Raw genomic sequence first — 25,259 nt, forward strand, 5'->3', positions numbered from 1 at the left:
TCAACAGCCGGCTCCCCCCAGCCACACACGGACACAGACGGGTTGTCTCAGTCACAGTCCGTCCCGCTGCTGGTTTCAGGTATTTAAAACATATCCCTTCCGAGAAAAATTACAAGTGTTTAAGTGAGAGGCAGGTTCTTGTCAGACTTGGACTGACGGGAGAGAGAAGCAGCGGTTGGGCACTGACAGGGCGGGAGCCCGCGGAGAAGAGGCTGAGGCTTGCGGCGGGCAGCGGGCCCGGCGGCGGGATGAGAGGGGCCGGGCCGCCGAGCGCCCTGAGGACACACAGGGCGCCGCGCCATGGCGGCCGAGCGCGGCGGGGCCAGCGGGGACCCGGCTGGACAAGGTGGAAGGCGCAGGGATGAGGCGCCAGGGACCGGGGGCCGTGAGAGACCCCACAGCGCTCCCCTGTGCCCTCCCGCCCCCCCGGTGCCATGACAAGGCGAGAGGAGGCGAGAGGAGGCGGAAAGCGCGGTCCTCCCGGCGCGTCCTCTCTAGCCGCAGGACGCTCTGCTCTCTGTGACGGCCGCGCCTTCCCCCAATGGGAGGCGGCGGCGGGCGGCATGTCCCGGCATGCACCGCGGCCCGCGCCTCACTTCCTGGCCGGGCCGCTAAGATGGCGACTCCCATGCACCGTCTTATCGCTCGGAGACAGGCGTGAGTGCGGCGGGCGGCCGGGCTGGGCAGGGCGGGAGAGGTGCCGCGGCGGAGCGGGGGGGTTACCACAGGCGAGCCGGAGCGGGCGGAGGCTCACCGGGCAGCGCCCTGAGGCAGCCGCTTGTGGGGAGGGGGTGCGGAGGGGCGGCTGTGGGCCCCGGCGGAGCGGGGCCGGGACAGCGGCGTCCCCCGCCAGTGGGGGCCGTGGGCCCGAGCGCTTTCTGAGGGCACGGAGCCGCCTGCTCGCAGGTGCTCTGCATCCGAGGCAGAGTGTTGCTCGTCTGTAAGGAAGCCGCTGCGAAGTACGGCTGGGGTGACCCGGTTAGCGGCATCGCTGCCGTGGAATGATGAGGATGAAGGTAGGGTTGTGGAGAAGGAGAGGAAGGCTTCGAACTTTGGCTGTTGGTGTTAACGCTAATTAGCAGCGTTTTGGGAAAAGGCTACCTGACAGATGTCGGCATGCCGTAGTTTTCAGGGCAGTGCGCAAGATCTTGTGATGCGGGTGTTCACGGATCTTCATCATAGGCTTTCAACAGGTAGATTATGAAAAAATAAGTTCTAGGTTCATGATACATTTACAGAACTGTGAAAGAAAGGCAAAAAAAAATCAAGCGACCTTTACTCAGATGTGGATATTGTGTTCAAGTAGTTCTCTCAATGCCGAAGGGATCTGATTGCCAAACACTGAAATGAGAAAAAGCCAACATTTTTGCTCCTTTATGTTAAGTATAACAAATGCCTGTGTTCCACACTCGTGTATTACTTGTGTTGGCTTTTCATTTATTTGTTGGTTTGGATTTTTCTGCTTTAGAGTAATTTATTTCTCGTGTTTCAGTTTTTGGATTGTGTTTAGGTTTTTTTTGTCTGACTGTAAGAGTTGGATAGAATGTGGATGATTTCTGCATTCTCTTTCCTTTTTTACTGTTCAATATAATTTATTTCCTATTTTCTAATGAAAAGTAATTTGGAATTTCAAAGTACTCAAGGAATACTTGTTCTTTTAAGTTGATATTTTATTATGAGTCAAGGAATGATTTCTTACATTTCTTGTTACATCTCAGTGTGCTTAATGGGTAGATACTGAATTGCACATCTGCCAGCCTTTGCTTCTAGGTTGATCCCTGTTAAAAGTTTACTTCAGTCTCATGCTTTTCATTAGTGTTAAAACTTGTTAGTGCTGATATGGTATTTATAGATTTGTAGTTGTTGAACTATATTGATCTGTTTTCCTGGTAATTATATTCCTTTTAGGGCTTGATCTTATCATTTTAGCTTGCATAGAATTGTCAGCCCTGGTCATGTGAGTAGTACTAAAACCCTGGAAATACTGAGTTATATTATTATTGCTTTAAACTTCCGTTCTGTTGCTGTGGAGACAGGTCTGGGCTAGTTTGAGATAGAAAAACATTCACTTTTTTGGTTTTGCATGTTGATGAACAGGAGGGAAGTATCTTCATTCTGCTTACACGTAACTCTTGTGGCAGAGCCAGAAGTCCAAGGCAAGACAAACCAAACCATTCAAAGATGTTGGGGTTTTTTTGTTCATTACTAGATGTCCTGCTTCCTGTTCAAGTCTGAGTTAATTGTGCAGCGTAGGTTGCAAGTTTAATTAGTTTTCTAGTGCTGATGTAGATTAGTATTTCTAAGACTAGGTTATGAAGCCAAATACTCTTTGCATTGAAAAAGTGATGGATGTTCAGAAGATTCCCTTCAAGATACAGTAGAACTGTCACAAAAGGTGATGGCTGGAGTTGAAGGAGAAGCAATTCACACCTTGCCTTGAAAATCAATTCTCCTTTTGAGAGCAAAATGCTCACTACTGGTCTGTCACTTTATGCTCTCTAAATGCTGAATGAACAGTCCAGGAGCTGCCTCCTAGTTCAGCCAGGGCTGTTACCTTCAGATAGTTTAGATGGGCTGGCCTTAAAAAATTAGTATTTTGGTGTTTGGAAAAAATGATAGAAGGTGGAAATAAGTTACAGCAGTTGCAGTGAACTGTACGGGAGCTACAAAGCCCTGATTTCAGTCCTGGCTCTAAAACTAATTTGTGATTCTGACCTTGAGCAAGTCACTTGACTGCTCTATGAGTTTCCTTATTTGTAAAGGAGGAGGGTGTCTGTGAGAAGATAGCAAAACAGCTTTTGCAGAGCTTCAGAGTAGTGGAGTGAGAGCTAGAATATGAAAATAATGAGTTTTCTCCCTCAGTTGGCTTCTAAAAATGATCAAAGGATTTTACCACAGTGTGAAAACTGAAATGTGGATGTAAAATGCTCACTAAGTACTTCAAGGATTTGGATGGTACAGAGTAGTAAGTGAAGTTGTGCTTGATTTACATTGCACAAAGTGAACAAGAAGCTGATTGGTCTTAGTGAAGGTGACAAACCTGCCAGGATTTAATGAATCTTAGTAAATTCAAGTAAGTTACAACTAACATCATCTCTGTTTTACTTGCTCAGAATCCTGTGCTGTCTGTGAGAATTCGGCAGTTTGGTGCTTACGTTAAATTCTAGTATTTGGAAATGAAGCTGCCTGCTTTTTGCTGACAGTGTTCTAAATCATAATTTCAATTACTGATCTGAAGCAAGCTGGGATGATGTGCAGTTATTGGATAGTAACAAATTGGATTGCAGCATAATCATTCCCAATCACTGTCATACAATTCGATAATGCTAAAAGCTGTGCCAATTAGGTTGATCAAAATGTGATTTTGGTGATAGGATTAATCTTTGTTTGCTGACAGAGAATGGTCCCAGCTGCATTTTTCAAAATGCTTAAGCTGTTTTCAGTATCTGAAGGGCGGGGGGAATTAAGGACTCTTAAGAATGAGGGAAGACTGCAAGATAGGCTAACCAGCAGCTGGTATAAAACTAAAAGTGAAATTCAGGTGCAGTTGATAAGTGACAGCTGATGTCAGTAGCTCAGCATTTGCTACTTCAGCAGAAGATGATTTAAGCTGAAGCTCTGAAATAGAGGAAAAGCATCTCTTTGTTCTCTTTCATAAATAGTTGATATGAGAATGTTTTAATAAATGGAAATGTGTTTGCCTAAATTTTGTTACTGTTCTTGTCCTGATTTAAGATGTATAATAGCAAAATCACCCATGAATGTCTGTTTAATCATAACTACATACGCTGTTAAGAATCTGTATGATAAAATATTTTTTCAATAGGTAGAACAGACTTGGAATCAGTCACTTAAGCAATTCTGCATTTTTATAGGGAGGCAAACAAGCAGCATGTAAGATGTCAGAAATGTTTAGAGTTTGGACATTGGACGTATGAATGTACAGGGAAGAGAAAATACCTGCATAGACCTTCGAGGACAGCTCAATTAGCGAAAATTCTTAAAGAGAAAGAAAAGCAACTATTACTGCAACAAAGGTAAGACTGGCAGAATGCAAATGTCTAGTTTATTAATGAAAATGTGATTTTGTATGTGGGTGGGAAAGATGGTGCCCTAGACCATTTGCTGTCATCTTCCAGACTCTGTGATGCTTGCTTAATATTAGCTGTTTTATATGTGAGGTGGAATATGTACACTCAGGTCCCACAAAATTAAAATGTTGTTCATTAACACCTGCTCATCTGAAATACACTTAAATATATTTGGCCTGTCTGAAACAAAGAAGTGCACTAAGCTAAAGTTAAAATAGTTGGAGCTTTTTTTGTAATGGAATACTGTTTCCTCAGTTCCTTGGTTACTGGATTTCATATGTTTATGTGCTAGTACAAGCAGGTTGGTGTGACGACTGTAAATGTATTTATAACAAAGAAGCAATTCTTTCACTTCTGTTCAGGTTTGCTGTTAGACTGTGGAGTTAAAGCTTGGTCTTCTGGATGGAACCTGACAGTGGATCTGTGCCAGCACAGCTCCTGTGTATTGCTCATTACGAGCTCTAATCGTTAAACAGGTGAATGAGAGTTGGGTTATCAGGTGTTTTTAACTCTCAAGCAAAGAGTAAGAATATCTCACTGAATTGCATAATTTCCTTTTTGCCATTGCAGAAAGTGAAAGATACCTGCAGCTAAACAGAAAAATTTAAGCAAAATTCTGCATTTGTGTAATGTGATTTCCTTTCCACTTTGCTCTGAGTAGTCTCCAATGCTTCCCCCAAGTTTAGTAATTGTTTTAACAAGCAACTCCAGATGTCAGAGAGAAAAATAATGTCGCACATTAGTTTTCCATTAAATTCCTATGCATGAGGGTCTCTGTTCTGCCATTGCAACTCAGATTTAGTTACCAAGAGTTGTTGCCTCAGCCCCACTGAGGAACAGTATCGTTTACAGCCAGTGCAGCTAAAATTGTTGAGGATTTGGAAACCCTCTGTTGCTGCTGCTTGCAGCTCAGTATGCTGGCTGTAGGTCATTAGTGCTGCCAGGATGTGAGTTAGGCAGAGTGTTTGCACCTTCTGCTCTGTTATCTTAATGGGGAAAGAAAACAGGTAGTAACCTGTGGCAGAGAGGTCTGATTTGTCTTCGTCAGCTCTTTCAGCTGAGGCAGCAGCATGAATCAGAGAAATACTGACTTAAGTGGAAGCCCATTAGCTTGTGTTGAGTGACATAAAATGCTTGATTTTGAAATTAATTTTGATCCAATGAGGAATTCCGAAGCAATTGTAATCCCCTAGTATTGTAGATAAGAAATCAGGAGTGCTTAGGCTCCAAAACTTGTTCCCTTTGGAGACAGAGTTTGGAAGAGTTCTTTAGAGACTCAAGACTTTTAAGACAAAGATTGAGTTTGAGACTCAGATTATTTCCTTGTACCTTTCCTGCCCTATTTCTGCTGAATTCTGCAGCATAACATTGGAGGATGGTGAGCTGAGGGTGCAGTTGCTCGTTGCCTAGCCGTTGTGCCTGGGTCTGTGTATGGGATAATTTTATATAGGAGTTACAGGCCTGCCAGTGTCTGTCATGAATGGAGGTTTTTGAGCTGTAAGTCTAACAGCTGACAGTGCGAGGGGCATGTGGTGTGAAAAGTCATCTCAGAAAAGGAAGACTAAGTAATCCTTAGGTGGGAATAGTTTTCAATCCCAGTTAAATTGGGCTGGATTCATACTGGTTACATAAACATCAGCTCTCTGAAGCTCCTTAACTGCGCCATGAGGTATCCATTCCTTTAGGTGCCAATGTTACGCTTCCAAGGATGAAGCTTATTCTTCATGGAAAGAACAACTTCCTAGGTCACTCTTTTACTTTTTGTATAGCTTGCTTCAGAAGGTTGTTTCTTGTCTGCGGAGAAGTTGGGTCTCCTACAGGTCTCTGCTTCCGAGTATTTGTATCATCATCTTTAAAGATGTAATAATGAATCATTAACCAGAAGGCAAACATAGTCTAACAAGGTTAATATTTACTTTTTGACAACCACATAAAAGATTTCTCAGCCTTAACTCATTTCAGCAGTTGTTCCAGGATCCTTCTGTTTGCCCAGTGTTGACCCCACGATTCTGATGGACATTGTGGAGGTTTCATGGGCGTCAGTAAAGCCCCCTGCTTGCCTGTCCTAGAGTAGGAGTTGGGAGGGGAGGAGAGGTGAGAAAATGCTTGTTCCTTAGTGATCTTACTGTACTGAACCAAAACCAGGATGCCCGAGTCTTATTTATGGTTCTGGAGACAGTGTGGGGGAATGGCCAAGTGTCATGAATGAGACCTGTTTATCTGCTGGGGACTGACCCCTCTCAGTTGTGTCGTTCAGGAGATTAGTGAATTTATATATACTTCTCCATGGGTTAAACGCTAGAGGGAGGCACAGACTGTGCCACGGCAGTTACTCACATGCTGAATTAGGTTGCCTCTTCTGAAAGGTGCTTTGGTATCTAATTCTGTTTACTCACAGTGACTCCTTTTACCTGTGAAGCACCTGGTTGCCTATGGGAGGGGTATAGTGCCTTAATAATATAAATATTAGCAACATTCAGCAATACAGGAGGGATTATAATTTGGTTCAAAATTTGAAGATCAATGAATCTTCCTCTTGGCCACAGGAGATTGTGGGGAGTGTGGAAAACTCTTGTGTGTAATTATAATATTGTCATACCATATGTGTGAAAATAAAAAATTGAAAATTCTAATTTTTCTGGTATACAAATGGCATTGAGTACTTTTATTGAAATACAGTATAGTTTGCACTTAACACTTTCTTCTTTCTACCCTTTTCTGGAGTCTTTATCAGCACATACTGCTGTCTAATTTCTGAATGAAATATATTTGCAGTTTTTACTTCTGTGTATTTAAAATGGTTTCCAATAATAGGTGTCAGTTGAGGAAAAAGTATCCTGGTTCATGAAAGAATGTACAACTTCCTCATATATCAGTGGCACGTTAAGCATATTGTAAGTATATGATGAGGGACTACTTTAATCACACACGTGCATTTCAGGTTGAATTATGTGCTATAGATCTGCAGTGGATTGAGAAGAGCAGGTGACTGGTACATTTAACTGAAAGAATTTTATTTTCTTTAAAAAAAAAAATCCAGAAGTGAAGACTGGTTAAAAAAAAAAATCTTAGTGTTTTGTTAAAAGAAACTTACTTCTGTGTCATTTACCACTAAAACTTTGTGTGAGTGTATGAATACATGGGAATCTGACAAATAGCTGGAAAGCATCAATATAAATAAATTGTTCTAGGTCTTTTTGTGCTTGAAAGAAATACATGATGAAAGCTATGGAGTAATTCATTGTGTCTATGAATTCAGTTATTGCTAAATATGGTTATACAGAACTTTTTTTGCATCCTGTTCTCCTGTGCTTTTCCCATTCCAAAATGTTGTTGTCCGTATAATATGAAGAAAAGCATAAAGAAGAGTAAAGCATACTTAACACAGAAAATTAGAGGTGAAATGCTGCTTTTTTTTCTTCTTGATTTGTAGGTATTGTTGTTTTACTGGTTTGAATAGTAACTGCAAATAGATGCCAAATGAACTTTGGGCGGTGTGGCTCTGCTGGTGGGATACCAGTTTTCTAATCACAGACTGGTTGGGGTTGGAAGGGACCTCTGGAGATCATCTAGTCCAACCCCCTGCCAAAACAAATTGAATATTAAACTTGGCTCCACTGTGCTGCTATTTATTTAATTTTCCTGCTGCATTAATCAAAGCCATTGTTTTTTTTCCCCCCTTAATTAGCACTGGAGAAAGTACTGCAGAAAGGAAGACCAAGAAAAAAAGGTATGTGGGAAACGATGACAAATTGTTCAGCTGTTTCAGTGTGTGACCTTGCACTGGGTATTGTGGCAGGCAGTTTGGAAGAGGTGTGGGGGGGAAGTCAACGTTGCAAATGCAGTTTTGATTTTACTGCTTTTAGCCTGTTACAGGCATTGGTATGACAGACATTTGGAGCATTTCTACTCCTCCCTGTCCAAAAACTCTTAAATTCTTTGTCCTCTGCTTTTCTCCCTACTCATTGTCCTATCTCTACATGATCTTGCTTTAATAATAAAAATCTTCCTATTTCTGCCTCAAGTGTATTTTAAGCAGTTGTGCAAGAATGGCATACTGTTTTCGAGTCTGTGATCTCTTCACCTACCTATCTTGCTCTTCCTTTTGTTGTTTTCATTCCCTTCTTGTAGCAGCTGTCTCTCTCTGAAGCTTTGTCTAGAGAATGAAATAAAGCATCTAAAAACCCCTCAACCCCGAAACCAAACAAAAAACCCCCAATCCCAGACCGAAACACAATCCAGGTACTAAACCTGCCCCTGGCCCACCCCCCCAAGTACTAATTTGAGCCAAGAACTCTTTCTCTCTTGGCATTATTTCTACTTCAGTTTGCAGTAACGTTTGCTGGAGAATTTGCTTCTGTCTCTGTTAGCAAAACCCTTTCAGGAACAGCTAGAACCCTGGCTGTAGTAGTCCTGCTAATCATGTTGTGAGTTTTACTTACAGGGGATGTCTGTACAGTAATAACCTCATTATCCCTTTGCATTTAATTGACTGTTCTTTGTCTCTAAATCTGATCTTCTAAGAACAGTTTTGGGAACATTTTTAAAGACTAGGCCTTCTGCTTTGTGTGGCAGTCATTAAATAAGCCACTGCAGTTTTTTAAAACATCCCTTTATTTTAGGCTGTGATGTGGAATGTGGCTTTATTGGAATGCTTCTTGGTGAGTGTCCTAGTTCTACTATCAGGATATGTTTTATCAAAGGCTCCTTTCTCAGTAGTGTCTGTTTATTGCTTGAGTTACTTAGTGAGATCATAAATTAACTGACTTCTAAACAGTGTAGTTCAGACCTCTTCCTGCCTCGACTTTCTCATGTGTTGCAGTCTTCTACTTGGCATAACAATTTTTCAGAGTATTTGAGTTCTAAACCAATGCAAAAATTAAAAGAGCAAAAGGATTTATGGGGGAGGGTGTGGTTTGATCACGTTTTCCTTAAAATTTTAAAACTCTTCTAGGTTTGAATTGTTATCCTGTTTTTATGCAAGCACCAAATCCATCAATATAAATTCCTTTCCAGATCGTTTGCTATTTATATTTTTATTATGATAACAGGAAGAATTAAATGTGCAAAATTCAGCAGAGGGTTATATACAAGTTCCAGATTTAAAAAAAAGGCAAAAGTTAGGGTTCTGGCAGGAGTGAGCACTAACCTTTTACATAGTGTGTGTTTGTTTTGATATAAACAGTAATAGGTACACTACAGGCTTAACCAGAAAAACAGGAACAGACAGAACAGCTGTTGTACAATCTTGTGACCTCAGGTGACACAGAGCTGTCTTCTGGGTGCCTGTTGGCTTCAACGTTCCCGTATGGCATGCTTTGGTTATTGAAAGGCCACTTCATGCTTGGATCACATAAATCTGCCTGTCTGAAGGGTAAAATCATGTCTTAATTCACTCCTTTCTTCAGGCACCCGGCTGTGATTGTGCCCAAAATTGTCGATTTGATTTAAGTAGCATGTTTAAAATCACCTGGGGTTGTTAGATGATTGCAATAGAATTAGAAAGGGCAAAAAGTCTCAGAGAGGGGTGATGGCATGTGTTACAAAATGCAGCAGTTGTTCTACAATTGGTGCATGGAATTGTACAAGATACTAACGTTTGTGAACTTGATCTGAGGAGGATGAATGCTTGTCTGCTGGAGAAATTTTGTACTTTTACAGTGGTGTAGTAGACCCAAAAATCTTAGATCTACCAATCTATAGCATCTGAGTTGTTACATTACTTCACCTTGTCCTAATTAGGTAGTGAATTTTACTTGCTTCCATTTCCATCCTCTTCCTGTGACTACCAACAGGCCACGTATTGCATCACCTGCAAACAAGTATCTGCTTGTTTCTTCTCTTGTACATCTAGCTGTTGCTTTCCTCTAGGAGCAGCTTAAGTGTTATATTCTGATGTTCCTGTGAGTGGGTTTCAGATTATAACCTAAATATTGGAGGTCCATGGACTGCTTGTATGGATTCTGTGAAAGGAGAAGAAAGTTCAGTCAAAGTTACCGTTCAGGGGATCCTCTGACTGATTCTTGTCCGTATAAATGGGTCTGCACATCTGATGAAACTGCTTAAACTACTAGTCCCATTTTTTTTTTAGTTTTGCTCATCGTAAGACTAGTTTTTCACCAATAATAAGTCTGTATTTAACAAGCCCTCACGGATTTATCTGTAATAAATAGCCATTGTGTCTGCATGCACAGAGATAACAGATTACAGATGTATTACAAAAAATTCCGTGGTTCATAGCTTAATACATGCATCCAGATTTGTCAGCTGACATGACCATGGCTGATATGTTGAAAAACCATTACTCTATCCCTAATAGCCTTAACATAAGCATTTCCTGAGTTGTTGTATTTAACCAAACCCTCTGATAAAAACTACTACATTAATCTAATGGAAAGAAGATTCTGCATTATTATATCTGACATTTTTGTGTGCTGTTTGGTTGACTTGGTGGGGAGCAGGGTGAATTAGTACCTTTACACTTTGTTTGGAGAAAGATCTATGGGAGAATTTAATTGTACTTTCTTGGAATTCATATTGCCTTAATCAGCAACCTTGATCTTGAGAACCACAGCCTCAGTAAAGGCTAGAAATGAAAAAAAAAAAATTGCAGAGGATACAGAAATCCACTTTGCTGTGTTCATAATTCTGTCTTTATCTTGGACTCTTTCCACCCCTTCTCCTCCACCCTGAAAACACAAGCATCATGTAGCAGCAGGTAATTTGGGTTCTTTTGCCAGGAGTAACCTAAGAACGGTTTCCACTGAGTACAGTTCTGCCATTTGTGAAATGACTGATGAAACTTCCACTGACTTTTACATTGCCAAGATTTCACTCCTTATTACAGTGGTGTGCTAGGGAACTGGTCTGTGTTAATTTTTCCCCGAGGCTTTAGTAGTGCTGGACATTCATACTTCTCCTGCAGCCTTGTTCTTCTATTTAGCCAAGTCAGTAAAGACACTCGTCATTACTATGAACGAGATCCTTGCCAGCTTTCAGACTTAACCTTTCTCTGTAGTGCTACTTTGGCTTGCTTTATGTGCATGGTGTCACTCTGCTGTAGCTCAGATGTGTTCAGAATTGGAAGAGGGAGGGAGACATGGGAATTTGTCTTAGATTGTCAGTCCTGGAAGTTTTCAGACCAAATAATTGACCTTTGGATTACAACACAGTATAAAGAACACTGTGTGATGAATGCTGGCTCTCGCAGGCCTGTTCTCATCTGTGTATTTACTTTCTTTCAGATCTAAGAGCGTGACCAGTTCCAGCAGCAGTAGCAGTGCCAGTTCGGCTAGTGATTCCTCATCTGACAGTGAAGATTCTTCTACCTCCTCTTCTGATGATGATAGTGATAGCGATGAGAGCTCCTCTACTTCCTCATCTTCTTCATCCTCCAGTAGTACTTCCTCCTCTTCAGAGTTCGAATCAGATTCTAGTTCCTCCAGCAGTAGCAGCAGCAGCACAGACAGTAGTTCTGATGACGAGCCACCGAAGAAAAAGAAGAAGAAATAGCGTGGTACAGTGTAGGACTGTTGTTCAGTGAATGATCACACTCTTCAAAGATGGTTTGAGCACATGGTTGCCAAACAGTTTAACCGGTCAACATTTCTACGGCTAAAACTTTCTAAATGTTTTGCATAGTTGTTCATAGGACATGAAAGGTATTAAATGGCACGTGAGAATTACTGAAAGAGTATTTTTGTGGTTTATCCTTTTATGGAAAATTTTACTTTTTTAGTTCAAAAATCTATCATCAGATTTGTTTATATGAGCTAAGGTCCAGTAACCTGGATGTTTACATGCTGGAAAGCAAAAGCTTTTTATTGCAAATCATGCTGCAGATCATAATATGCTACTACTCTGTTTCTGACAGCTTCACTTACAGTTAGAAAATCCTCTAATCTATTAGAAGCAGAAGTTTTACACTGCTGGCTGTAGAGCACTGTCATTGTTGAAACTGAATGCACAATGTTGCACACAGAGGGCCTTCCATCTCACTGTTAACAAATGTTTTCTGTGCTGCTGAGCTTTTTTTCTGATGGCTTTTCCTGATGCTTCCAGGTCGAGTCTTAACTGCAACATAAAACTTTAAATAGTGTTTATTTGTTAATGATCAGTGTACTACTTGTACTGTACAGAGGCTTTAGTCTTTTCAACTTGCCCCTTTCCTTAGCTCATGTATTTGTAGTATTTTCTGAAGAGACAGTGTGTCTCCTGCAGCAGTGTCTGTGTAAGAGAGAGGAGCAGTGCACAGTGGAAGAATTATGACTGATGCTGCTTAGGAGTTTCATCTTTGTGCCTTTTTTTGTAAATTAAATGTATCCTAGTGAGAGAAGGGCTTGAGTGGGTGTTTTTCAGAACTACGTTAGCTTTCCATACAGAACATGGTCAGTAAAACCAGAGAAATAGTAGTAACAAACAAAAATGGGCACTATTTTCAAGGAGATAAGAAAAAGGCTATTTTCACTGGATGCTCAGTAAGAAAAGGAGTCGCCTTTAAATAGAGGTCCCAGAGGAAAGTGTTTCCCTTTTGGTATTTTTGCAAAAAATTGTTGTGTCATGCAAGATTACGAATCCGTGTTGTGGGGCACATGGTGACTGGCGTTATAGTCTGCAGTATAATCAGCCCGTTATTTTTATGTAATAGCGTGTATGTGTCTGTGAAAATCTGGCATGGGAGAAGCAAGTTAGTGCAAAAAAAAAAAGAACCCAATAAAAGCAAAATCCAAGCACACTGCAGAGCAAGTATTGCTGGTTGCAAATTGAAAGTTATTTTTCTTTTGGTGGATTGAAGCAGTTGGCTTTAGTATATTAATTTGTGATGCAGTCTCCTAAATTTCTTATTGTTGGAGTGCCCTTTTTTGGGGAGGGGACATCACATGTGGAAGAATTATTAAATATCTTGGTTTAGGTAAAATATAGTAACTAAACTATTTTTTATATTTTTATGGAAGAAGTAGTGTGTAGAATTACTTTGGAATAAACTGTGCTTATTTAAATGTCTGAAAATATGTATGTTGTGTGTTTTAGTCTGTAATCATTACTGTGTTTTACAGAACACTCTGCAGACTGTAAATAAAATTACCAGAAAATTGTTTAAGTCATCTGGAGTGAATGTACCATTCAATGGGAAAAGTTAATAAATTATTAAACAGTAGTTACTAAGTTCATGCTTACTGCAAATCCTAACGTAAGTGATACCATCATAGTTAAGCGTGTGTGTGGAAGCCCGTTGGAATATAGGACTTCTTGTAGAGCAGGGTTTAGGGCCATCTCAACTGGTGACTGAAGCAGGTGTGGTGGCAAGCTTGCTGTCAGTGACCCCTTCGTTGCAGGGGGACAGCTGGAAGAGGGGTGTGGAGGTCCTGTGCTATGAAGGTTTAGTTTGGTTGGCGCTGAGCTGGGCAGCAGCAGCAGTGAGGATGTGCAGGGGCTGTGGTGAGGAACAGGCGCTCATTCAGAAGAGGATGGGGATGGAGGCTCTACCTTTGCCACCCTGTTAAGACCATCTTGTATGTTCCTTTCATTAATGCTATTGGTGTTCGTGTGTAGATGGTTTCGTCAGAAGTGTGTTGCTTCACACGAGTATGTTACTTCTCCCTGTTGTCTCTGCCAAGAAAAGAGAAGTTTGTTAGACAGCTACTAAGCACTAAAGCCAGTCGTTAAATTCAGAGGGTTGGTCTGTTCATACAGCTGTTTGTGTTTGGTGTCTACAGTCAGACAAATTGGATCCATGTGCAAAGACAAAAGGAAGCGCTTGTGTATGTTGGGTTCTATCAGCAGGAGCTCACGTAGGATAACATAATTACAGATACTAAGGAGACCTTAACTTAATTTCTGGTCCGCTGTTGGCTCACGAGCAGAAATTCAAAGAGATGGCTTACTGCTTCTCCTGGATATCTGATACTGCCAGCTGCTGATGAAGTCCAAGACCAACTGTAAGTCCCGCTGTACTCAGATTTTTTTAAAAAATGCTTGATTTCAAAGACAATATTTTTGTTATTTTTTTAATTTCACTTTCTGTTTAATTTTTCTCTACGCATTCTTATTTTACAGACTAAAACCCACCAGCCTGTCAAGAGCCTTGCCAGTTCATCTTTCGCTAGATCACACCCTGATTTCTTACTGGATGCTTTGATTCAAACTTTTTTCAACAGGAAAGGTATTTCTGTAATTACTGTCTTCAAAGCTCTAGGTTAAGTACAGAAGATAATTAATTTTTTTTTTTAAAAACCCACTAACTAGGAATTGTTGTATTTACCAAGCAGTTACCTGAGATCTGTGTAGCTCTGAACAGCCTCAGTTTAATCCTTCCAATCACAAGTAAAGCTGCCTTTGCTAATTGAAGGGAAGCAATTGATGCAGTCTAGTAGGAAAACAGCCTCGGGAAAAGGCATCACGTTTCAAGGAGAAACGCTGCAAACTGATGGGAGAGCAGAAGGAGGGAGAGACAACCTGATCTTCTAGTCCAGGGCTTTGCTAAATCAAACTTCTGCCAGTCAGGAACAGGCTTTTGGGTGCCCTCAATGAAATTGGATTATGTAGTCTCTTGTGGATTGACAGATTGATTTATTTTTTTAGGGAGGAGTCCTTAATAAATAGGACTTTTGCTATCAAATGGATTTGACTTATAAAGAAACAATTCAACATATTTAATCCCATGAGTTTAATTTGCTTTATGAATTTATATTTGTACAAGCTCTGCCTCTAGGCAGACACTGAGACATCAGCTGTGTCTGAGGCAGATCTTCACAGCCTGATTTTGTTAATTGAGATGTGGAAGGGAGGGGGTTTAATACAACAAATTTCAAACAAATAACAAAGTATTACTTTTAAAAGTATGAACCCAAAGTAGAACTATGTTCCAGCACATTTCAAAATCAGTTTATGAGGAAGAAGTGGTTTCTGTTTAAATTGAAAATCTTTATATAGTACAGTTGTAGGTTTTTCAAAAATAGCCTGTCTTGGATATTATTTTTAAAGCAAATTTTGGAAGTTTTGGTAACATTGCTGGTGTAATGGGGCTACCTGCATGGGGTCTCCTGTGGAGCGACGTGTGCTCCCGTGGGTCAGTCTGAGCTGTGAGTGCTGCCTGGCTGTGCTCTGACCTGCCGGTTTGGGTCAAAAACAGGCAACACAATGCTCTGCTGAGATGAAAAACTGAATTATAAAGCAAAGTTAGAAAGAGTGGTTCAAGGCCAAACCTGCCCTGTGGTACAGCGCAATGGGCGCTGTGGGTGCGGGAGGCGAGGGCTGGCTGTGGGGTGGGGGGTGCTTCAAGAGCGGGGAAAAGCTCTGAAATGAGTTATTCAGAAAAATTAAATGCTGATTCTGGGAACAGGCTTGAGGCTGTCTGTGCTTGGAATTATTTGTAGATAATTATTGATGATTACTTTGTGTCCTGGCTTGCATGGATTCAAGTATCGATCCCTTAAAATGCTGCAGAGCTGTCGGTTAACGAGAAAAGGGAGGTTTGTTCCTCCGGAGCGCGGGAGCTGACTGTAAATGTTTAACCGCTGGGCAGCAGAGGTGTTTTTAACGCATTTTAACCGGTTCTGGGGGGATCTCGGTGGCTCCGCGCTACCGTGCGCGGCCCGTGACTCCGCCCGCGGCCGCCAGGGGGCGGAGAGCGCGGGAGCCTTCCCCGCGCGCTGCCACGTGACGCCGGCCGCGGGGGGGGCGGAGCCGCGCCACGCCCTCCGCGCGCGGCGGGGTCACGTGCTCGCGGCGCCCCCCCCCCCCCCGGCGGCGGGTCACGTGAGCGGCGGCGGGGCTGCGGCGGCGCGGGGGCTGCCGGGAAGGGCGAGTGCCCGGCTGCGGGAGGAGCCGCGGCCCGGCAGGACGGGCGGAGGGCGGCCGGGAAGCCGGAGCCGGGCGAGTGGCCGAGGGCTGCCCAGGCCGACGCCGCCGGCCTTCCCCGACCTCGCCTCGCCGCCAGCCCGGCCCCGTCCCGCGATGGAGCGGCGGGACCCCTGGGGAGCCGCCGTCGCCCCCCGCCTGTGAGCCGCTTCCCTCCTCCCCCGGGCCCTCATCCCCCACCGGGGGCCGGGCCTGCCGCTGCGCTGCTCGGTGACTCGGCGGCGGCGCCCCCGCTCCTTCGGGCCTCTTCGTCCCCCCCCCCTCCCCGCCCGGCGGGCCGGTGGCGGCAGCCAGGAAATGGTCCGGGCCTAGCGGAGCGGCGAACGGAGGTGAGACGCGACCGGGGGTGGGGACGCGCCGGGGCCGGCCGCGGAGCAGGGGCGCCGCCGCGGGGACAGGCCCTCCCGCCGAGACCGGCACCCTCGCTGCGGTCCCCGCCGGCGGGGGAAGGGCAGGATCCCGGTAGTGGCCGCCGTCGGACCCCGCTCCGCTCCCCCCCGTCCTCCAGCTCACTTCTCGGGGAGCTTTCCCGGCTCGCCGTCCGTGCCCCGGAGCCGTCCGGCCGCGGCCCGGCTCCCCGTGCCAGCGCTATCCCCGTGGCCCCGGCCCGGCCCGGTCCACCGGGCTGCGGTTCCGGGCGATCGGGATCGCCCGTTTCATGGCGCATCTCTCCCGCTTCAAACCGCGGCACCGCCGTGGTTCCCCGCACAGGTTCACGGCGGGTGACACGCCGAGAGGAGTTAGACACGGGCGGGAACGGGGGTGGGCGGCTGTGCCGGGCACCGCTCCCCCGCCGCCGTGTCCCTCTCACTAGAGAGCAGAACCGGGGTGGGCCCCCTTAAAACTGACGTTTGGGACGGTTCTCGGTGCTAACGGGGCCGGTGCCTTCCCCTCTCTTAGCTCTTGGGTTTAATCCTTTGCCAGTAATTGACGTCAGGGCTTTGTTCCTTCCCCTTTGCTCTCCGCGTTTCGGCCCGGGGCCGCCCCGGGGATGGAGCGGGCAGGGCCGGTGCTGCGGCAGCCCGAGGAAATGGCTCCGTGTGGCTGCTGCCAGGGGTCAGGAGAGGGGAGGCTCGGGGTTATTGCCAAGCGATCACATCCTCCTTGCGAGCGACTAGATAGCTGTTACGTAAAGCATCCTCCCTGCTGAGGAGTGTGTTATACTTTGCAATCAAGAGAGCGATCGCTTAACGTTTCTGGAGCTTGGGCTGACAAGTGCTTGTTCTTTTTTCCCTCCCTGATGAACAAAACAAAGCAAGAAAGTGTTGAGAGGCGTAAGATGGATATTAGTGCTTTCAGTTGTGTCTTTCCTTCACTTCTTGAGCTCAGAAAGTGGTTAACTTCATTTTAGGGGAAAACTGAGAGTGCTTGTAGCTGTATCTCAAGTACGGTCTGAAAAGATGATGTTCTAATGAAAAAAGAGCTCTGCTTAGCAGGTGTGGGCCCCTCTGTGCCACAAGCCCGTCTCCTCGGCTTATTACGGTCCTGTTTGATCATTTACTGATGAAGACTGACGGTTTTAAATGTTCACATGTTTCCACTGATGTCAGTCCGACCTCCCACTCGCCTGTGTGTGAGCTGAACAGGCACTTACTCAGCATCAGTCGTCTTTGAAATTAACTTGTTCTGCTCAAGTCTGTGCTTTTATTTGTAACCTTATTGCCAGCTCCCTTCTCGGTACTGAACTCCTCCTCGTGGGTGTATTTCTAGTTCCTTACATTTCTTTAAAACTTCGGAATGCTAATCCTAAGTCACTGGAACAGAGGGTTATTGCAAAATAGGGTCTGGTCAAGTGCTTTGGAGGAGTGGTTGTAGGCTTGATTTGTCATTTCGTTATCTCCTCTCATGAGAGAAACATTATTAAACTCACAGCGCTGCTGTTGTGTCGTCTGCCTCAGCAAGGCGTGATATATACAGTCTTAGTCACTTAGGTACTGTGTGTGGGCATTTTACTGGAGTTATACAACGGCTCGTGATGGTGATTGTGCAGTTCATGTTGGTCAATAACAAAATTTTACCCTCTAGCATTATTAATATCTTGGCTTTATTAATGTATCAATGTTAATTTTTATGATTTCCTAACTGCTCTACAATGTATTTGCAGCTTTGTGCAAGAGCAGGCTCTCCTCTGTGGAACAGTTTTAACAGTCATGAAAGAAAACTTCAAGTAAATTTCAACTCTAGTCTCAAAAATGGTTTCAGGTCCCTAATATTTCCTTTAAACATCTCTGCACTTCTCATTTTATGACTTTTCTCCTATGTGTCAAACATTGAGAGAGCGAGACTGAGCCCTGGGGTAGTTTTTTGTGCTAGAAGGCACACAGCAACCAAAAAAAACTAGTTCATATTTGTGTGGTTTGCATTCTTTCCGGTTATAATGATCTGAACTTGATAAAACATGATAAAACTTCAGTGAAATAATACTTGGATTTCCAGGTTGTCTTTTTAGTAAGCTGGAATGTACGGATGCTTTTGCATGGTTATGACCCCAATATGTAATGAGAAGGTGCCACGTATTTTTATCTGCAAAAGCCACGCGTTTTGGGTGCTTCAGGTTCTGTAGATAAACAGTTGCAGCCGATATCTGTCCTGACTTTACAGTTGGGAGATAATAAGTTGGCACGTGTGCGCTAGTTCCTTCTTCCTTTCTAGCTCGCAGCTGCTGGCAGGGATGTTCTGCTGCACTTTGTTTTCCACTGTGGTTGGTCCTGGATGTCGGATGGGACTAAAGACGTGTGTGTCCTGTGTGTTACTGACAGAGAGCAGCTCACAGCACCTTTTGAGGCAGACAGGGGACTCTGTGACCAAGTGAGGGTGAAACTGCTGTCCCCCCACCCATATATTCAGCGCTTATGAGAGTTGCTGTAAATGCTCATATCTGCTTCTGATCCCTCCTTTCCTTTCCTTCCTCCTCATCCTCGACTTGTGAGTTTTTTAGTCATTACTGCTCTTACTCTTTGCTCCAGCTCAACAGAAATCTACGATGTTGAGAGTAGAAATATTAACCAGCGATACCTGTGTCTGAGGCTGAATCTTGAGAGCTGAGACCTGAAATCAACACCTGTCCTATAGGTTTTGCCCTTGTTGGGCATGTGGAAAGAGTACGAGCATCTTTCAGGAGGCCGCCTCTACCAGGAGCAATGTGTGTGCAGAGCAGGGAGGAAAGTTAGTCGCACAGTGCCATATTTGGGGTCTGCCTGTCTGAGGATGAGAGAAGTCTTGAGATTTTAGTGACTTTGGGGTTTCTCTTCTGCTGCAGTAATTGTTCTCACCCACAGTATTTCAGATTGTTACTCACACGTGGTTTGTTCTACAGGCGTGTTTCCTTTCTCTCGTGTTACTATAGTCTCACAGTTACCTTCAGCAGAGGCTAAGAAATAACTAAACTTGAGTCCACCTGTCTTGTCATTCAATTTTAACATCTGTCTTGGAGTTTGTGTTAAGAAAGAAGCGATGTTGATGTCATCTTTGCTAAGGAGTGAGAACGCCCCGAGTTGTGGGGAGATGGAGAGGCTGTAGGATGAAGAGGGACTGTCTGGAAATGAGTCAGGAAGCTTTAACAGATTACATTTAGATAGAGGAGGGTTAGATGGGTGTAAAATACATTGCTAACTGTATTAAAATAAGAAAATAAGAATTCAGGTTCATAGAATTGCAAAACTAAAGATGAAAGAACTTATCTGGCAATTATTCTTCACTTGCAGGATTGTTCCTTCTCTGCAGTTACTGATGACTAACAAGATGCTCTCCAGCTTGTGAAATGATAGAGGTTCTGTCACTGCTTAGGAAATATAACTGCACAGGCTCGTGCTCCTTCCTGTCATAAAGCTTTTCTCCTAAGTTTAGTCAGCCTGAATTTTTCAAGTAGTGCTGTTCTCTTACTGTGTAGTTTTCTCTTATGGGAATCCAGATTTATTCTCTTTTTAGATACTTGAACTAGATGTACACATTCCTGTTGAATTAAGGTTTCCCATATTGAATAATTGCATCGGTGCTCTCTGAAATAAAAGTCTGATGTTGTCCCTGACTTCTGTAGAGGTGCCGAGCACAGCACATAGCTGCAGCGAGGCACGGCTTGCTTCCTTCCCTGGTGCTGTGCCAGCTTCGTACGTGCCGTCCAAAATTCCCTTTTCCCCGTAGCTGTGATATTGTTTGCCTCGTGCACTCGTGTCTAATTTGGTGTCTGCCATCTCCCCAGGCTCTCAAATTCTTCCTGCTTTCCAAGTTTCTTTCTCTGACTTTGTGTTTCAAACCTCTTTTTTTTCCCCAAGTGCATTAGGCTGTAGTTCTTCAAGTTGTCGTGTCTCTTGTTCTTACTTGATTCATTAATTCTTGCTGATGAATGTAAAACCTGGTTTATTAGCTGGCAGTAGCACCAGGTACCAACAGGGGAAAAAGAAAAGAAAATATCTCCTTGTGCTCAGTACTGTACAAACATTGAATAAGAGAAGTTCTTGCCCTGAAGTTTTGAACTAATTTTCTTCTGTTAACAACTCATTAAGAAAAGTTTTTCTGCACTTTTTTCTACTGGGCTATGGCGCCCAGTGCCAGCAATACCTCACTGGACAGCTCATAGCCCCCTTTATCGATCTCTCTTTATTACAGTTCATCTTAGTTTTTATTCATGTTATAATATTGTAATTTACTTGAATGTGTTGCTTTCTGTGTGTTATAATTAAATATAGAGTGTACTTTTACTAATATTGTAATCCTGTAATGATCACGTTTTTCAGGACAGACTCTTTTATCATTCCCCATCTCTCCCCGTGGATGGGTGTGCTCCTGCAGCCTCACTGCAATCTCTTGCTATTTATTCCCAGTACTACACTGGGAGCATAAAGACTGGACGTAGTAAACAGCGGGTCAGAATAATGGTGCAGTTCTCTTCCGTGTTAGCACTGTGTTTATTTTCCTGCAAGGGATTGATGTTTCCCCCATTGTCTGCAGTTTCCAAGAGTAGCTTTAGGATGCGTGTCTGTTGGTCTGGATGCAGAACTCCGCAGCTCTTAAGTGTAGTGGCTTATCTTGGAGGGGCGGAAGGTGTGTGCCCCTCCTGAAGCTCCTGGGAGTAGCTCCCTTGGGTTGGGAACAGTGTCGGAGAATGTGTCATACCAAAGTGGATCCCTAAATTTAGTGCTTCTAAAACACTGTGACTTCTACTGTGTAAGGTGTTAAAATGAGAAGGCAGCAAGATTTTGGTGTGCTGTGACTTTGTAGTCTCGTGGAAACGGAGGTGAGTGCTTGGTATCTCACTATAGCTGGATCATAGATCATTTTATTTACATATATTTTCAAATTTTAAGGAAAAAAATTATAATGTGTTTAATTTTTAGAACCAAACATCGGGAAAGTAGTGTTTCTAGCCAGTGACTGGTTCAAAAGTACTCTTCAGACAGGAAAAATTATTTAAACTTGTCCTTAGCTCAGATTCTAAGGTTTCACCAAGGTAAATCGCTCCCTGTTAGATACTTTCCTCAGCAGTTCTGGCTCCTGCTGAAATTTCCCACCACTCATTCCCATCACACTCTCTCCTTCCTGCTTTTTCGTTGGGGTGTAGCAGGTACATCTGCATCTTTACTCCGAGAGCTGGATCGCGATCTGTGATCGGTGATGTGAGAAATGGGAGTGTGTTTCAAACACAGAACCCCAATAAATACGAGGAGAACAGAGCAGATGTTTTGTTGCTCTTCTAGCTGCGTGTGGTGTGTAGATACCGAGGTAGTAGGCACCTACCCATAGATAGGCACGTACTCATAGATAAATGTCCAACCACCCGGGAGCCATAAAAGGCAATGTTAGTGTAACTGGTCTGCCAGCATCAGAAAATCTGGAAACGAGTCGTGATAGCTTTATTTACCCGAGGAGGCGCTTGGGTTCGCTGCTTTTCTCCTCTTGTGCCTTGGGGCTGTGCAGAACAGTCAGAAATGTCTGTTTTTAAATGAATATTTAATATTTATATTGTTCGTCTGCGACATTTTTATATAAATTATGCTTCAAAATACTGGACGTGCACTCCCATGTATGTCATCATCTACGCTAGCATTGCTATAAAAGCTCAATAGCTGATCATAATGTTACACCTTTGTACATTCACATGTATTTTTTTTTATTTATGCATTTAATTTCATTTCCAAAAGACGTTAAAGAGATTTCAGCGATAGAAATGCTTAAATGGTTTTAATTAGGCTTTGATGTGCACAAATCATTAGAGTGAGTAGGATGAGGAGATAAGAGTCCACAATTCTCTTTGTATAGTTTGGCTGCAGAGCATCTAAAGGGAGTATTTTTCCTATAGGGGAGGGGAAAGTCAAACCAAAAAAAGCCACATCAAAATGGGAATTTAGTTTTTGTGTGATGTTACGTATTTTGTGGGCAGAGGAGTAACCAGAGTTTCTGGAAAAAAAAAATCAGAAATGTGCCAATCTCATTTTCCAGTGTTGCATTACTATTAGCATAAGCATTTCCTTATTTAAAGAGAATTTGAAAATTGCTTGGTCAAAATCCAGAGCTGAAAAATTGAGCCATTAAGATGAAAATTTCAGAAAAATTGAATATGGAGAAATGGATTAAAAGGACTTAATGGAGGAACACGTAAATTTAATTTAGCAAGTTCTGCTGTGTTTTGGTATAAACAAGAACAGTAACCTAATGGAAGTTGCTGTGATTGAAAAATGCTTGATTTCACAAAGTTGTCTTAATATTATTTTATTCTTGTAACTTCAAGGGCCTTGAAGCATAAAGCTTGGCCAAGATGAGATAAAGTGGACTGATGTTTTTCCTATCTTGCGTCTTTTTGCTGATGTACTGGGTGGTCTTGTATGGAAAAAAGCTTGCCAGTGGTTTTGTTTGTGTGTTTTGAGGAGGTTTTTGTATATTTGGGTGGGTGGGGGGCCAGTGGTGATGGGGTTTTCTGTTGTGTGTTTGAGATTTACCATTAAACCTTCCAGTTCGCGTGTGGTTTGGATGTCAGGGACTCGTGCTGGTGTGTGGCTCCTGCGATCCACACTGGTGGTGGGCAGGGAACCTCCTCGTGACCTGTTTTAAACCCACTGGTGGAGTTTTGGAACCCCTGTGTTTAGTTTTGTCCTTATGATGCCGATAGGATAAAATATCATATTAAAATGTTGATCTAACGCAGTGAAAACTTGGTGTAGATAGCCTTTAAAAGATAAAGGGTGAAAAGGTTTTTCCTGGAGCAATGATTACTTCTGAAATATCTGCACCAGTTCTATTTAATGAGGAAAAAAAAAAACAAGTAAGTAGTTCGTGCTGTAACACATTCTTAGCCAGTAATTACCAGAAATATGTTTTGCTGGGAGGGAGTTTTAACAAGTAGTCTTCAGCTTAAATTTGTTAATCACTAATAACCTCCTAAAAAAGGACTTTTCTTTCTTCATTTTTCTCAATTTCCTCTTTTTTAAGAAAAAAGTTGCATTCTTTTATGGCCACGTGAAGCAAGATCCATGCTGAATTGACATGTAAAGATGTTTTCACGCTGTCCTCTTCACGCACCTAATTGGCCCAAATAGCTTGTGTTGATTTTTTTGTTTGTTGGGGGTTTTTTGGGTGCCGTTTGCAGAGGAGCAGCGCAGTGTGCGGGGTGGCACGGGCAGGGAGGTGTGTTAAAATACATCCAGTCATGATTTACTGACAGCCTCAAAAACTAAAGATGGTCAGGAATGGGTGTGGTTTGATCTTGGTTTCTGCTTGAGTACAAAATTTGGGTCTCATTGGCTGGTATAATGGGGTGATCTCTTGCTAGCAGGAGTGTACTTTGTATTTATACAATTTATTTTAATCCATTATAAACTTAATATTTTTTAAATTGTCATGTGTAAGTAAATAGTGAATCATACCTTAAAAAAATTAATCTTACCTTGTACTTAATAGATTTCAGTTAATTCAGCCAACAATGAGGAGTTGCTGTCCGTGCCAGGTGCCTCAGAAAGGCAACGAAAGTTGTTTTTAATTGAAGCTGGTTTATCCACCATATCCCTGGAAGCTTTAGCAATGAGAAACATTTCTTGCCATGTAACTTCTGTAGCAGTTGAAGGCAGTTTTATCTGTTAACAGAGACATTATCAGGCTCAAGCTTTTTAACAAACTGACATGCTGGAAGTCTGTGTATGAACCGACCTGTTGCATTAAGTGTTTTGAAATTCAGCTGAATTTTGACAAGACTTTTGCAAGGTCCTTGTGTGTTTCTTTAACTTCATACGAGAAAAAGCTTAACTTTAACGGCAAGATTCATTGGGTCCACTGACGTCGAATTATATATGTTATTATGATTCTATGATTTGCATTTTCATGTCTGTCAAGTCTTTTAACTTCTAGTTAAAAATACGTTTGGAAGAGCAGCTCAAACCCGGCCTGCGCAGCGCCTGTGCTGCTTTATCACATGGAGGAGTTCAGGTTTTGGTCTGGGTAGACCAAACACTGTCACGTATCTTCTGTGGAAGATGCTTTGTAGTTATTATTGTTCGTAATTATCAGATCTCTGGTGGAACTGCGCGGTCCTGGGATGAGGGCGGGTTGTGGCACGACCGTGAAGGCACCGGCTGGTTCCTGGCTGCCCTGCCTGGGACACGGGATCCCTGGGGACAGGGAGCAGCGCGAGGCGTCTTCTGTCCGGGCTGTCCTTGGTGGCTCAGTCTCTTTTTGGTGCTTAAATCTGATAGACCTGTGAGCAGCATGACTTTTGTTTTAAGGCCACATCCAGAAAAGTGAGAAAAAGCTGTAAGAACTTTGGGGGGAAAAAAAACCCAGCTTAATGTCATTCGGGGAGGGAAAAAAAAGGTAATGTCATTTATTAAAAGGGTTTGTATAGCTAAATTAACATCTATTAACTGTTTTCCTGAAGTAATTGATACTATGCTAAATGTCTTGATACTCAGTGGCTGCTGAAATTTTAATGTTTTTCTCAGCCTGCTTACAGGCATTATAAAATACGTGTGGCATTTAATAGGGAGGCTGAAAGGTTAAAACTTTGCAACTTTTTAAGCTACTGTTTGTTTGGAAGCACTGCACATCAAAGCTGTGGCTTTCCTGCTGAATTTCAGCTTACCTCTGTAGATAGTTCTGGTCCCTTCCTCTCGCTTCAAATTTTTTTTTGCTTGGTCTGCAAATCTTAAATACTCCTCTTCCCTAGTGGGTTTTTCCAGAGTTTAACTAATGTGTGCTCTCAATCTTCAGTGTACTTAAATTTAAAAAGAAAGTTTTAAGCTATCAGAAAGTATCCCAGGTCTCAGAGCTCTCATGTCAGTCATTAATAGCAGTTTTTAGACAGGTAGCAAATTGTGATGAATTTGG

General features: G+C 43.0%; 2 protein-coding genes across 3 annotated transcripts in view; both read left to right on the forward strand.

Annotated features, from left to right (window-relative positions):
- The first annotated feature begins 595 nt into the window (after positions 1-595).
- ZCCHC10 (zinc finger CCHC-type containing 10) lies at positions 596-13,215 on the forward strand. The gene is made up of 4 exons (XM_068409262.1): positions 596-657; positions 3,876-4,037; positions 7,780-7,821; positions 11,336-13,215. Exons 1-4 carry the CDS (start codon positions 617-619, stop codon positions 11,601-11,603), a joined length of 513 nt encoding a protein of 170 aa, XP_068265363.1. The 5' UTR covers positions 596-616; the 3' UTR covers positions 11,604-13,215.
- Positions 13,216-14,167: 952 nt separating this feature from the next.
- The window catches only part of AFF4 (ALF transcription elongation factor 4), a 54,630-nt gene continuing 43,538 nt past the window's right edge, over positions 14,168-25,259 (forward strand). Inside the window, exon 1 of one of the 2 annotated variants that reach the window (XM_068408334.1) lies at positions 14,168-14,253. The gene's annotated coding sequence lies outside the window, so the exon portion shown is untranslated. Of the gene's footprint in view, positions 14,254-15,919; positions 16,280-25,259 lie in introns of those variants that run through there. The other variant, XM_068408333.1, reaches the window with a different exon arrangement.

Source organism: Nyctibius grandis, chromosome 10, assembly GCF_013368605.1.
Source record: "Nyctibius grandis isolate bNycGra1 chromosome 10, bNycGra1.pri, whole genome shotgun sequence".
Lineage (NCBI taxonomy): Eukaryota > Metazoa > Chordata > Aves > Nyctibiiformes > Nyctibiidae > Nyctibius > Nyctibius grandis.

What these genes read in the sequence shown, in the direction of transcription:
- ZCCHC10 (XM_068409262.1), top strand. Translation starts at nt 617, where the DNA reads ATGGCGACTCCCATGCACCGTCTTATCGCTCGGAGACAGGC. An exon ending in CTTATCGCTCGGAGACAGGC is followed by an intron (nt 658 to 3,875) that starts GTGAGTGCGGCG and finishes GCATTTTTATAG; the next exon opens with GGAGGCAAACAAGCAGCATG. An exon ending in AGGAAGACCAAGAAAAAAAG is followed by an intron (nt 7,822 to 11,335) that starts GTATGTGGGAAA and finishes ACTTTCTTTCAG; the next exon opens with ATCTAAGAGCGTGACCAGTT.